A 14,506-nucleotide genomic window follows, 5' to 3' on the forward strand; every position below is an offset into this window, starting at 1 on the left:
GGTTTCTCTGTACAGTCCTGGCTGTCCTGGAACTCACTCTGTAGACCAGGCTAACCTCGAACTCAGAAATCCGCCTGCCTCTGCCTCCCAAGTGCTGGGATCAAAGGCGTGCTCCACCGCCGCCCGGCCTGTGTTAAAGTTTTTATATCATGAAATAGAGAAAATCTAAATCTAAAAAGCACTATAATCTATAGTGATCACCTTGATAATAGAAGCTTAAATTGAAGACATGATAATTTATGTCCATTCTGGCCAACCCAGATTACTTTTGTTCTTGTTGGATGGAAATTAACTTCATTATTCAAATAACTTCTGTGCCTAACTGAGCCGTTCTGGTAATACCTACACTTAATTCCTTACCTTTTCATGTCCTAGTGTTAGAATCTGAGAACTTCTTTAAATGTCTTTTCTTTCAATGTACCTCTCATCAATGTCTAAGTTATAAACTGTCTTTTCTCTTTTCTTATGAGAAGTATCTTTAGGGCTGAGCTAGAGCTCAGTTGGTACGGTACTTACACAGAATTTTCAAGGCTGGGATTGCCAGCACCGCACAAAAGTGGAAATTAGAAAAGTTTTTAAATTGCAGTTCCTTTTCCAAGTCCTTTGTAGATAGAGTTCATATAATAGACTGAACTACTAGGAAGGCCGTTGAGCCCTAAGAGCAGCCACAGGCATCCACTAGCTCGTTTTCCACTGCTTAGTGCCGAGCCTTCCCAGTAAGCAGAGTTCCATATCCTCATTTTAAAAACAAACAAACAAACAGAAAACAGATTATCACCATCAGCAATTAAGGAAAGTGATGCAAGCAGAGGCTTCCAACAGCAGCAGGAGCAGGTCACATGACCCAGTAAGCTAGCTCGCTTCGTCAAAGGTCATCTTCAAAACAGGATGTCTCCTGTCAGCCTAGACTCGTTGAACAGTTTGTGTGTCTGTCTGAAGAGGAAAAGCAGTTGATACCTGATATCTGTAGTGGGATTTTTAACTTTCAGAGTAAAAATTTTCACATTGTTAATTATAGGTCTGTTATACCTATAAACAACAACAAAAATCAAGAAATAGATTAATTGAAACAAAATACTGGTAAATATTATAAAATTCCACAGAAGAAATAATGACCATGGCAAGTCTCTGACTCATCAGATCGTGTTACTGCATGCTATGGTTTGTATGTAAACTGTCCCCTGAAGGCTCATGTATCCGAGCACCTTGTGCCCTGCTGCTGACTTTGGGGACATTGTGGCAACTTTGCCAGTTGGCTCTGCTTGGAGGACGTGACTCCCTATGGGACAGCCTCGAGGGTTCTAACCCAGCTCCACTTCTGGCTCCAGCCTCAGCTTCCTAGCCTGCCACAGTGTGAGTAACCTAACATGGTTCCACCACCATGGAGCCACTCACCACAGGCCTTCCCCACCCAGGATAGACTGCATCCCTAAACTGTCAGAATAAATCCTTCCTTAAGGTACTTCTTTCAAGTGTTTTGTCTCCCCCAAAAGGCAAGTACACTGAGAATACAGTGTGTATCCAGTATGAGCCAGATACTGTGAGACTTATAAAGTAGGTAAGATGATTCCAGTTCTGAGGCGTGAAGGTCCGTTGAGGGGAGGCATCCGTGTCAGCAGTCACTAGTCATTGTAAGTTTTATTTGATGGTTACATCTGGGGCTATAGAGATTGCTTGCCTTGAAAATGGACCTGACTTTGAGCCCCAGAACTCACATATAAATACGAGGTGTGAAAAAATACCAGTGATGGCATGTGCTTGGAGTCAGGAGGATCTCCTTTGTGTACCTTTATATTTCTTTGACCATCATAGAAGTGTAAGACAAATTATATCAGTAGTTTAGGAGGCCACACTGGGATTTCATTTCTCTTCAGTCAGAATGACTATCATTGTGAAAACAGAAAATAGCAGGGACACAGGAAAAAAAGAAATCGTATGCCCCATTGGTAGGGATATAAATTAGTACAACCACCGTGAAAGCAATAAAACCAGAAGTGACATTCCCACTCCCCAGGCATGGCTGAACCATTCCTGGTATAAACCTGAAAGAATTGAAGTCCACACTCAGCACCCAGCACACCATGACTTTGGTGCCACTGCCCTTGAACTGTGGCCTCAGTGAGCCCGTGGCCTCCTTTCCACCCTCACCACACGAGGAACTGTTACCCAGCTGCCATCTTCCTTACCTCGATCTCAGTTTCCCCACCATCCTTCCTCCAGCTGTACCAAAACCACACAACTCAGTGTGTTAGTGGCAGCCCTCCCCCTCCCCCACAGTGCTGCACTGATTAGGAACTTGGACTCTGACTGTTTTGGAACCTCCTTCTCCTATCCAGTATCTAAGTGACTTGAGGTAGAACATGGTCCCACTCTGCGTATGAAGATTTTCATCTGTCAGAAGTTTCCGTCAATATTAAACAACATGTAAAGCACTTGGCACGGTTCCTATTAATTGGTACTTGGTGTGTTCTGGTTATTCATACCTCCCTTTGATTCTCACAGAGGCTCCTGCTGGCCTGTCTGCGCCCTGTGTGCCACTCTAGTGCCCCCCCCCCATCTCCATGGGAACACCTAGGAGAGCTAAGACTGCAGAGGACAGATGAAGACGTGTATTCAGATTTGCTGTTCTGTTTGTTTTCTACACAGATTTTCTTGCTTTTAGGCGGAATGTGTTTTCTGCTGGCGATCGGACATGGCATTTGGGAGAACAACAGAGGCTACCACTTCCAAGCATTTCTCCCATGGGAACACTATATTACTTCATCAGCTACGAGTTCTTCCCTCGCTTTCTGGTCCTACTTCATAGTGCTCAACACCATGGTACCCATTTCCCTCTATGTCAGGTGGGCATCTTTGACCATCTCTGTACAGGGAGGGCATGACCTTACTCTTCCTGCTTTAATAATCAACTAGAGTATGATATTTTAGAAAGCATGTGTTGTGTGTGCTCTCTTTTTTTTTTTTTAAGACAAGAGCTTGCTATGTAGCCCAAACTGACTTCAAACTTCAGATCCTCCTGTCTCAGCATCAGTACTGGGATTCCAGATGCACTCCACCATTCCACCAAAGCTCACTTTAACTCTTTTCTTTCCACAGACTTGGTGCGTGAAACACTCTGAGGAGTATCTAGAAGCTGCATAAATGTCTTTTATGTCTAGAACACTGTGCTAGATATTATGTGATTTATATAAAAGGATAATTGCCCATCCCCTTAAGTAACCTGTAAGTTATATAAGACATGCAAACACATGAAACAATTAGTAAACGACACACAAACTTGTTGCTTAACTATACCAGACAGCCTTTCCGTACCAGTGAGATAGGTTCTCATATGTTATACAGAACTCAGAATACATTTTTCCATTAAAAAAAAATGGAAAATACGTGTGGTAGTTTGAATGAGAATGCTCCCTACAGGCTCATTAATTTGAATGCTTAATAGGATTAGGAGGTGTGGCCTTGTTGAAGTGGGTGTGGCCTTGTTAGAGGAAGTGTGTCACTGGGGGTGGGCTTTGAGGTTTCAAAAGCCCATACCAGACCCAGTGTCTCTTTCTCTCCCTGTTGCTTGTGGATCAGGATGTAAAACTCTCAGCTCCAGGGCCATGTCTGCCTGCCTGCCGCCATGTTCCCCGAAATGATAATGGACTAACCCTCTGAAACTGAAGCAAGCCCCGATTAAATGCTTTCTTTTACAAGTGTTGCCTGGTCATGGTGCTACTTCATAAAAATAAAACAGAAGGTATATGCTTTATGATCTAAGTTGAGTTCCAAATGTATGTTTATATAAGTTTTCTCTTCTAGAGAATTTATAACTTTATTTTATTTAATATTGTGAATTTAAGTTTTCAAAGTTTTTCTAAGTTTCATTATGTTTTCTGGCCTTCATTGGAGTGTGTTGTAATAGTCTCTGTTTTATCTCTAATATTATTAATTTGAGTTTTTTTCTATTTCCTTTGACTAGTGTGTGTTTATAAATTTTATTTGCCTTTTAAAGAATCAATTTTGTATGTGTATGTATGTGTGTGTGTGTATGTCTGTCTATCTGTCTGTCTGTCTGTTTCCCTCCTTTCCAAGTCTCCTAACCCTGAAAGCATTCTCCATAACAGAGTTACCTTATTTAATAAATGACAACCTAGTATGTGCCACATCCTTTACTAGGTGCTAGGGACAGAAACTGCATGATAAAGCATCAGTTTTTCTAGAGACATTTGGTTGTAGCTGTGGAGACCAATAAAGAATTATTGTCCAATACAAGCATCCTGTCACCAAAATGTGCATGTGTATTATAAACACTGTAAGGAGGCATAGTCGAGCTCTGCCCAGGGAGGCTGAGGAGAGTTTGCAGGAAAGGCAACCCTCAGACTGTATTTGAAAGCAAGTGAATAAAGAATACTGAGGTGGGCAGTTTTTCAGATATAAGGTGTGGAAGTTTTCTCAAATTAGACCAAAGTATCAGATCCAAAATAACATAAATTACAAGCAGAAGAGTTTGGACTTTATCTTATAAGCAGTAATGAACCAACCAACATCTAAGAAATAATGTGAATTATTAATATAATTACATACAACTATATAATATTAATCATGTACTATAGATATAATAAGTGGCATATTATATGATATATTGTTTATGTATTAAACAATATAATAGATTATAATAAACCCATATTGTACATGACATAATGTATCTGGCTCTAAGTACTTTTAAAAAGATCTGAAAATAGGATGGCTCAGTGGTTAAGCACTTATTGCTCTTGCAGAGGACCTAGGTTCAGTCTCTGGCACCTTCATGGTAGCACACAAAGATTTGTATTTCCAGTTTCAGGGGATGTGGCGCCCTCTTCTGGCCTCTGAGGGCACCAGGCACAGGCAAAACACTAACTAATATACTATAAAAAATTTTTAAAACACATAACTTTTTTTTTAGAATGATATAAAATTAAACTACAGCAAAAAGCAGACAAAGAAGTGGGAAAGAGGAGACTGAGACATCATAACCAAGTTGAGATTCGCGGTTGGCTCAATATACTAAGATCAATAAACGTAACACAGCATAGACTTGACAGAAATCACGCCATCATCCGAGTGGATGTAGAGAAGAATGGAGGTACAGTTTACACCCTGGAGCCAAGTTGCTGCTTCCTAAGTAGAAGCCTGCACCCCTCGCCACCCTTTCAGGCCCGTTGACCCAGCCAAGTGTGGGTTAAGTGGGAGTGCCTCCTTTAGTACAATGGCCCCGCACCAAGAGCACACTCAAGATCGGGCTTTGATTCACTGGCCTGAAGCAAGAGGAGCAAATAGCTCTCCTAATTCAGACCCACTCCCAAGAACTTGCTATTAGGAGCTGTGTGAGGAAATGGGCTCTTCACCATCTGGTGTTACATTTTCAAAGCAGACAGGGAGAGAAAAGTTGACCTGAACATTTAACCTTTCCTATTAAGTATGCTGTATTTTTGCATAAATATATCTTTTATTAATCACCGAAAAAGAGGGCAAATGAGAATATTTAATGATACCAGCCCTGAAGAAAATGGGAAAGTACATGGTTAAAGGTGTGTGTGATAAACCTGTAGCCAAAATGATAGCAAAGTTTATACTGACAGCATTTTCTCTGCAATCCACACTGAAATAAGGATGACTGCTCTCTCCACCGTTTTTTCTTGCATGTATATCTGTATGTGGTATGCACGCATGTGTATATATGTCTCTTTACATGTTCGTGGGGGGTACTTAAGCACATGTGTGCACATGTGTGTGGAAACCAAAATGTAACTGCTAGGAGTCTTCTTCAGTCACTCTCTAGCTTATTCATTGATATGGGTCTCTTGTTGAACCACCTCAGTGGAACAGAAATCACTGACACAGGCTAGTCCAGCTAGCCTGCTTGCTCTGGGGATCGCCTGTCTTCACCATTCAATACTGGAAATGCAGGCAGATCCCCAAAGCCCTCAGGTCCAGTTCTTCCGATTGCAGAACAAACGCCTTATCATTAAACTGTCACTCTGGTCCTTCACTCTCGAGCAATATAGTGATTGATATCTAAGCTAGAACAATGAGACAGGAAAGAAATAAAAGAAATACAGATAGGAAAGGGAGTTAAATGATCTTTCTTTGCAGATGTCATGATCATACACTTGAAAGACTTCATCAGAGAAGGCTTACATCTAATTTAAAAAAAAACACTTATTAAAATACCAGGACACGGGGCTGGAGAGATGGCTCAGTGGTTAAGAGCACTGACTGCTCTTCCAGAGGTCCTGAGTTCAATTCCCAGCAACCACATGGTGGCTTGCAACCATCTGTAATAGGATCCAATGTCTTCTCCTGATGTGTCTGAAGACAGCCACAGTGTACTCATCTAAATTAAATAAATAAATAAATAAATAAATAAATAAATAAATAAAAAGAAAAAAAAATATACCAGGACACACAACATACAACAATTAGTAACTTTTCTCTATACTGATAATGACAGGTTTTTTTTTTTTTTCGAGACAGGGTTTCTCTGTGTAATCCTAGCTGTCCTGGAACTCACTCTGTAGAACAGGCTGGCCTTGAACTCAGAAATCCGCCTGCCTCTGTCTCCCAAGTGCTGGGATTAAAGGCAATAATGATGTTTTCAAGTAAGGAATTGGAAGGAGGAATTCTCACTCTCAGTAGCTCCAAAACAAAAATATCTACAAGGAAGAAAGACTTCTACAATGAAAACCTTTAAACACTGAATAAATGAAACAGAAAAAGGCACTAGAAGACACAGAGTCCCCCCCCACACACACCCCTGGGTCAGCAGAATTAATACAAAATGTCGATGGTACTGAACACAAATTTTACAGAGTCAACACAATCTCCATCAAAATCCCAATGACAGTCTTTATAACACTAGGAAGGAAAAAATGCTAAAATCAATGTGGAAGTACAGGAGTCTCTGTAGCCAATGAGGAAATGCTAGAGTACCCCATAGCTGATCTCATACTAGAGGCTGTAGTACCAGTCCAGCCTGGCACTGGCACAAAGATAGACATGGTAACTGTGCAATAAGAGAAGACCTAGTCTGTCTTCTTCACACAGTTCACACAACCTAGTCTTTAGGACATGTCAAAAACATACACTGGAGAAATGACAGCCTCTTCAAACTTAGGGAAGTCACTGAGGTAAACAAAATCAGTCAGACCCAGACAATTACTACATGTTTTCTCTATGTGGAACCTAGATTTAAATTTGTCTGTGTGTATATGTGTGAGGGGAGGAAGAGATTTTAAGGGAGGAGGCAAAAAAGAGAGTAATGAAATACATTTGATGTGAACACATACGGACAAGTCAGGGGAAGTATGGAGGCCAGCAAGATGGCAGGGCGGGAGGAAGGCTCACAGGACGAGCGCACAGGAACAAACCTCATGAAAATGCCGTGTGGAAGCCATTGTGTGTGTGCTTACTCAAAAGTTTTGAGTCAGGCTCTCACTGGGTAGCCCTAGCTAACCTGGAACTCACTCTTGTAGACCAGGCTGGCCTCAAGCTCACGTAGATCCACCTGCCTCTGCCTCCTGAGTGCTGGGATTAAAAAGAATGTACCACCATGCCTGGATGCATGCACACTTAAAATTGATCTGATGATACTCCTGAGACTCGCTGGTGTAGAGAGAGGTCATTTGGAAAGACAGAGTGCAATGGGACAGCACAGGCTGGAATCCCATCCAAGAATGAACTCCTAAAACAGCCTCTGACTTTCACAGATTTTTCCTTTTTCCTGAAGCAAAGAATATCTTAGTGTTGCAAGTTTCTCTCTCTTTCCAACATGGCCACAGGAATAGTCTTTTTAATGACAACAACAACCTTACCTTTCATAAGTTAACTGTTCCTCCGAAGGTACTTTTTTAATTGACTCTTTCTGGACACATTGCAGAAGATGAGTGGAAGCGAAGTATATCCCGGACAAATGGATCAGCTCGTTGGGGTCCTGGTGGGAAAACCTTGTATAAGAGTAGCCAGGGTCAGAGCCAGGATGCACTGGCTGGTGTGGGAAAGCCCCATAGAAGGTAGATCCACATGCAGACCCTCATCTGTCATGGACTTAGAAGAAGCAAACCAAAATAATAGATCTGCTTGTCCTGCTCTGACCAGCACCTGGGTCTTGCTTTCTCCTTAGTGTGGAGATAATAAGACTGGGGAACAGTTACTACATCAACTGGGATCGGCAGATGTTTTACGCCCCAAAGAACACCCCAGCACAGGCTCGCACCACCACTCTTAATGAGGAGCTCGGCCAGGTTGAATATGTGTTCTCTGACAAAACAGGAACCCTGACTGAGAATGTGATGATTTTCGACAAATGTTCTATCAATGGGAAGACCTATGGTACGTGCACTTTCCTTCCCTTCCTTAGTCTAAGAGACTCTGCATGGCAGGCTGCTTTCAAGTAGCCGAAGTCTACAGAGCCTCTGAAATTCTATTTACCATCTGTCCTCACAGCCCTTTATTAACTAAGCTGGGAATGGAAGAGGTGGCCCTCCCCAGGGAAGAGCACACCAACTGCTTGTCCAGTGCCAGTTAGCCCTAAAACCATACACACACATGACCTTACATGAGCTCGACAGGTTTTGTGTGTGTGTGTTTGTATATATGTGGTTATACATAAATATATATGTGTATATGTATATATGTGCATATACAGTATATGTATGTATATTTATGTGCATATAAAAAATATATATGCATGCAATAACAATTACTGAAAAAAGAGGCCATAAATTTGAGGGAAATTGGAAGGGTTGTATGGAAATGTCTGGAGGGAAGAAAGAGAAGGGAGAAATGATGTAATTGTATTATAACCTCAAAAATATGGTTCTAACCAGAAACACATCTATTTAGCCCTTAGTAGATGAAATCCTTTGTTTTATATTTTAAGAATACCAAAATTTACAAGATTTAGTCATTAGTCCCAAAGGATTCCCAATATCTTGAAGAAAAATAATGTGCTCAATTATTAATAATATAAAATCAAATGGATATTGGTAAAGGGGTAGAAATTTTTCATTGAGAAAGAGTACGTTTTTGAGTCCACAGTAGAGTATAGCAGCTAAGCACAGTTTACAGTGCTATCTTGTGCTTCTAGCTCCGAACTGATAAGACACACACACACACACGCATGCACACGCACACGCACGCATGCATACACGCACACACATGCACGCACACACACACACAGAGTAAAGGAAGGAAAGAAAAGAAAACTGTGAATGGTGTGTTCTAAGGAATGACATTAAGGCTGGCCTCTGGCCGCCACACATATGTGTGCATATGTACATTCATACACAAAAAATTAATAAAAGAAAGCCTTCTTTTAAATTACCCAGAAATCTCCTTCCTGGATACTGTCCTAAAGCAGAAAAAGAGACTAAAGCAGGTGTTTGCAAATATTCACTGCAGCATTATTGCTCAAAAGTAGAAATATCTCGTATGTTCATCAATAGATAAGTAGACATTTTAAAGTAGGCCATAAAATATGGAGTATGATTTGCTCATCAACAGTCATGAAATTTGGTCCCTGGCACAACAGTGTGCTAAGTAAATGGCCTGACACAAAAGGACAAATCTTGCATGGTTCTCCTTGAATGAAGAATCTAGCATAGGAAAAATCCACAGAAATAAAAGCAGAAAGCAGTGGCGAGGGGCTAGAAATGAAGGGGAGTGGGGGGTTTCTATTTGAAGTACTTACAGAGTGCTGAGTGCTGAGAATATGGCGGCAGATGACTGCTTAGCATGCGGGATGCGCGGGGTGTGAGCCCCAGCACTGCCAAAAAACCATGTATTGCAAATATGTGGTAATGATAGCTGCACAGCACTGTGGGTGTAATCAGCGGTGCTGAATTTTAAAAGTGGCAGATTTATAGCACACACAATAAGATAAAAACTTCCTTTAACCTTTCACTAAATCTCTGCTTCATTTACTTGCCAATAGGTTATTCCTACGACGACAATGGACAGCATGTGCCAAAATCTCCAGTGAGTAGTTACAGCTCCTTGTGACTTACGCATGGGAAGTCAGGACAGAAGTGTCTTATACAGTGCAGTCTATTCCTGAAATAATGAGATTTTAGTGGCCTAATATTTTTTTAAAAAAATTATATACATGGTCTGTGTTTATTTGGGAATTTTTTAATGAAAGTAGTATTCTCGGTGTTGACTATGCCTCAACTCTCCTTTCCTCCCTCTCCCTCTTCCCTTTCCCCTCTGCCTCCCCCTCCCCTATCTCTATCTCTATCTCTCTATCTCTCTCAATCTCTCTCAGAACAATTCATGATCGTTGTCTTAGTCACTGTTCTATTGCTGGGAAGAGATGCCATGTCCAAGGCAACACTTATAAAGAAAGCATTTACCTGGGGGCTGGCTTAGTTTCCAAGGGCTAGTCTGTCATCATTAGGCATGGTGCAGGGACAGCATCTGAGAGCTTTACTTCCTGATCCACAAGCAGCAGGCAGAAGGAGAAATACTGGACTAGGCATGGGCTTTGACATCTCAGAGCCCACCCCAGCAACACCCCCCAGCAACACCCCTACTCAAATAGGACACACCACACCTTCTAATCCTTCCAAACAGTTCACCTGCTGGGTACCAAACATGCAAGTAAATGAGCCTGTGGGGGCCATTCTCATTCAAATTGCTGCATTTCCTTCCCTGGTTTCCACAGAGGTGTAGCCATATCATAATGCAAAATGCATTCACTCCAGTTTTAAAAGTCCCCGTAATCTTCCAGTCTCAAAACAGCGTTAAAGTCCAAAGTCTCTTCTGAGACTCAAGACAGACTCTTAACTGTAACCTCCTATAAAAGCAAAAAGCAGATTACATGCTTCCAGCATACACTGGCACAGAATATATGCCACCACTCCAAAGGTGAGGAAAGGAAGTGTAATGAGGAAATACTGGACCGGACCCAAGTGTGATGGCTGTGATCAGTTGTCAGCTTGACCACATCTGGACCCAAGTGTGATGGCTGTAATTGGTTGTCAGCCTGATCACATCTGGAATTAACTAATGCCCAAGTGGCTGGGTACAACTGTGAAGGATTTTTTTTAATTGGATAATTTGAAGTGAGAAGACTTACTTTTAATCTGAATCTTTTGGGGTGAGAGGATCTACCTTTAATCTGGCCCATCTCTTCTGCTGGCAGACTAGGCAAGGAATAGAAGAAGGGAGCTTGTTCTCTTTGACTGCTTGCCCTCTACTCACTCTGGCAATTGAATCCTTTCACTTATATTAGAGCCTACTTTTTGCAGATTCTGGTATACACTGAAGACCATCCAGCCTTGTGTACTGATTCTTGGACTTTCTGTTGGTAGACAGTTGTCATTGGACTAGCTGGACCACAGCCTGTGAGCCATTCTATAAATGGCTATTCTCTCTCTCTGTCTCTCTCTCTCTCTCTCTCCCTCTCCCTCCCCCCCCCCCCCCCCCCTTCCCTCCCGCCCTCCCCCCCTCCTTCCCTTCTTCCCTCCTTTCCTCCCTTTCTTTCTCTAATATATATACATATTATATATAATATATATGTATCATACATAATATATATATGTATATGTATGCTAATCAGCCTGGACCTGTTGAAGAGCCTTCTTCTGCTCCAGGTCCCACAAAAAGCTAGCAGCTTTCTGAGTCACTTGATATATAGGTTAAAGTAACACACCCAGGTAAAGAATGTCCTGTTTCTAGAATCCAAACAGACCCACTATAATTGTGATTCTTTCTTGCTGGTAGAGGGGCAGGTACAATAATTTATCTTTTACCTTAGAAGGTGCTTTCTAGTTCAGAGTCCAAAACTCTTCCATACTCCTCCAAACAACAGCATGGTCAGGCCTATGGCAGTAATACCCTATGTCTTGTACTAACTTCTGTCTTAGTCAGTGTTCTATTGAGACACCATGATCCTTGCAACACTTATAAAAGAAAGCATGTAATTGGAGACTTGCTTACAGTTTCAGCGGGCTAGTGTATTATCCTCAAGGCAGGAAGCAGACAGCATGGTGCTGAAGCAGTAACCAAAAGCTTGACATTCTGATTCACAAGCAGCAAATAGAGGGGAAGACACAGCCTGGCATGGGCTTTTGAAACCTCAGAACCCCAGCCCCCAGCAACACACCTACTCCAAGAAGGCCACGCCCCCTAATCTCTCCAAATGGTTCATCAGCTGGAGACCAAGCATTCAAACATATGAGCCTATGGGGCCATTCTTATCCAAACCACAGTACAATCATTATAAACATTTTCAAATAGGGGCTGAGATATAGCTCCTTTGGTAAAGGGCTTGCCTTAGAAGCATGAGGATGTGAGTTTGGACCACCCACATAAGAAGCTGATGCAGCAGCTCTCTTCCATAGACCCAGTGCTGGGAGACAGTCACTGGAGGTCACAGGCCAACAATCTAGATACAAAGGCAAGATACTCAATGAGAGATGCTATCTTAAAAACATAACATTAAGCCGGGCGGTGGTGGCGCATGCCTTTAATCCCAGCACTTGGGAGGCAGAGGCAGGCAGATTTCTGAGTTCGAGAGTTCGAGGCTAGCCAGGTCTACAGAGTGAGTTCCAGGACAGCCAGGGCTACACAGAGAAACCCTGTCTCGAAAAAACAAACAAACAAACAAACAAACAAGCCATAACATTAAAATCATGTGGAAAGAGAAGTTTCCTTGATGAGGGTGAGGACTATATTTATTTGTAGGTATAAGGACAAATACTTAGATTGTAGTTAGGAATTATGCTGATTTAATAAATTGGCAGTTGTAGATTCTTATCAAAGATCCATGGCTTCACTCATCCCATAAAGTTGGCTAGGTTTCCAGTTCCAGGAATGGTTCTTTTTGTTGAGTAGATCTTAAGTCCAATTAGAAAGCTGTTGGTTACTGCCAAAGTATGTATGCCACTACTGCACCCTTGGGGCTATTGTGCTGTATAAGTCTTTATTATGATTCGTAGGTATTAGCTGGGTATAACTGTTGGTTGCTGTCATCCTTTAGAAGCTTTTGAGGCATGTTCTGGAGCCCACAAAAGCTAGTCCTCAAGGAAGATGCTTTCAGGTCAGTTCCAGTTCAGGGGTCTCTGGACCCAAACTGAAATATATGTCATCTTCAGTAATAGGGACTCACAGAAAACCACAACCAATCAAATGCAAAGTTATGGCGCCAAGTTCCAACTAATGCATCTACAGTACAACTCCCACACCTAGAGATAAGAGATTGTAGCAGAAGGGCCAGAAAGATGGCAAGAGCCAGAGGAACAGGAAGTTTGCTGTGACGTGGTCTCCTAAAGTCTTACCAACACGACTGCCCGAACATGAGCTGAATAAGGACGACAAGAGCAGACAAGCTAAGATGGATCGGCGGGGCTGGGGAGGTGGCGGTGGGAGCCACACAAAGGATTACAGGCAACTAAGGAAACAGGAGAAGTAGTCTTGTCCAGAGAAGAATGCATCAACTGGTTATCCAACACCCAACGGTCAGCCCTAAACATACATGGGACATACATGGGAGTAACATTATATATACAGATTTAGCAGATTGTACTTCTGTATTTAAAAATACACACACACACACACACACACACACACACACACACACACGAATGTAACAGCGGTTAGTGAAAAAAAGCCCTGAATTTGAAAGAGCAAGGCGGGACATATAGGAGAGTTTTTGAGGGAGGAATGAGATGAGGGAGAAGAATGATAAAAAAAAACTAATTTAAAACTTATTTTACATATATGTATGTATGTGTCTACATGTCTACCTGTGCACAACATACCTGCAATACCATGAAGGACATTGGATCCCCTGGAACTGGATGTATAGGTGATTGTAAGCTGCCTGGTGCAAATACTGGGAGCCAAACCCAGGCCCTCTTCAAAAGCAGCAACTGCTCAAAACTGCTGAGCCAGCTCTCCAGCACACACATACATACACACACACATGTATGGAGGAAGTGGCAAACAGAAATCATAGTATGTGTGATCTTTCCAGGATCCATTTCTTACATTACATCCTGGTCACCCTTGCATCTCAGCAGATCTTATTCTGAGGTATCATTATAATTGTTGTGTATATTGTCCCAGTGAACTGGAATACCCCGGTTAGCTATCTGTTTCCGTATTGTTTCTCATGTTCTTTTACCAGTACAGTAACATTTGGTAAGCCTCTTGATGATCTAGTTCTTTATTTCCATAGAATAAAGTCCCGGCATCAAAATTAGTTAGACAAACTAGATAGGCTTGCACCCCACAATAAATATATGAAAATTCCTTTTTTTCCCATATCCTTGTTGATACTAGGTTTTAACAATTTTTTAATCTGTGTATATCAAATTGATAGAAATTGTGTCCCCACTCTTTTCTGACTCAAGGTTTCCATACATAGTCCAGGTTAACCTGAAACTTGATTCTCCTGCCTTAGGCTTTTGTTACTGGTATTTGGGTCTTGTACCATCACACCTGGCTTATTACTTTTAATTAATGTATTATAACTAATACA

The 14,506-nt window shown here is 41.8% G+C and overlaps 1 protein-coding gene across 1 annotated transcript in view; it reads left to right on the forward strand.

The window, feature by feature from the left end:
* Nucleotides 1-14,506, forward strand: part of LOC114630801 (phospholipid-transporting ATPase FetA) — a 116,493-nt gene that overhangs the window by 77,411 nt on the left and 24,576 nt on the right. The window contains exons 13-15 of the mRNA XM_028779130.1: nucleotides 2,647-2,843; nucleotides 8,144-8,352; nucleotides 9,956-9,999. Coding sequence (XP_028634963.1) covers nucleotides 2,647-2,843; nucleotides 8,144-8,352; nucleotides 9,956-9,999 — 450 coding nt within the window. The remainder of the gene's footprint in view (nucleotides 1-2,646; nucleotides 2,844-8,143; nucleotides 8,353-9,955; nucleotides 10,000-14,506) is intronic.

This window comes from Grammomys surdaster, unplaced genomic scaffold (assembly GCF_004785775.1).
Source record: "Grammomys surdaster isolate TR1022 unplaced genomic scaffold, NIH_TR_1.0 344, whole genome shotgun sequence".
Taxonomy (NCBI): Eukaryota; Metazoa; Chordata; class Mammalia; order Rodentia; family Muridae; genus Grammomys; species Grammomys surdaster.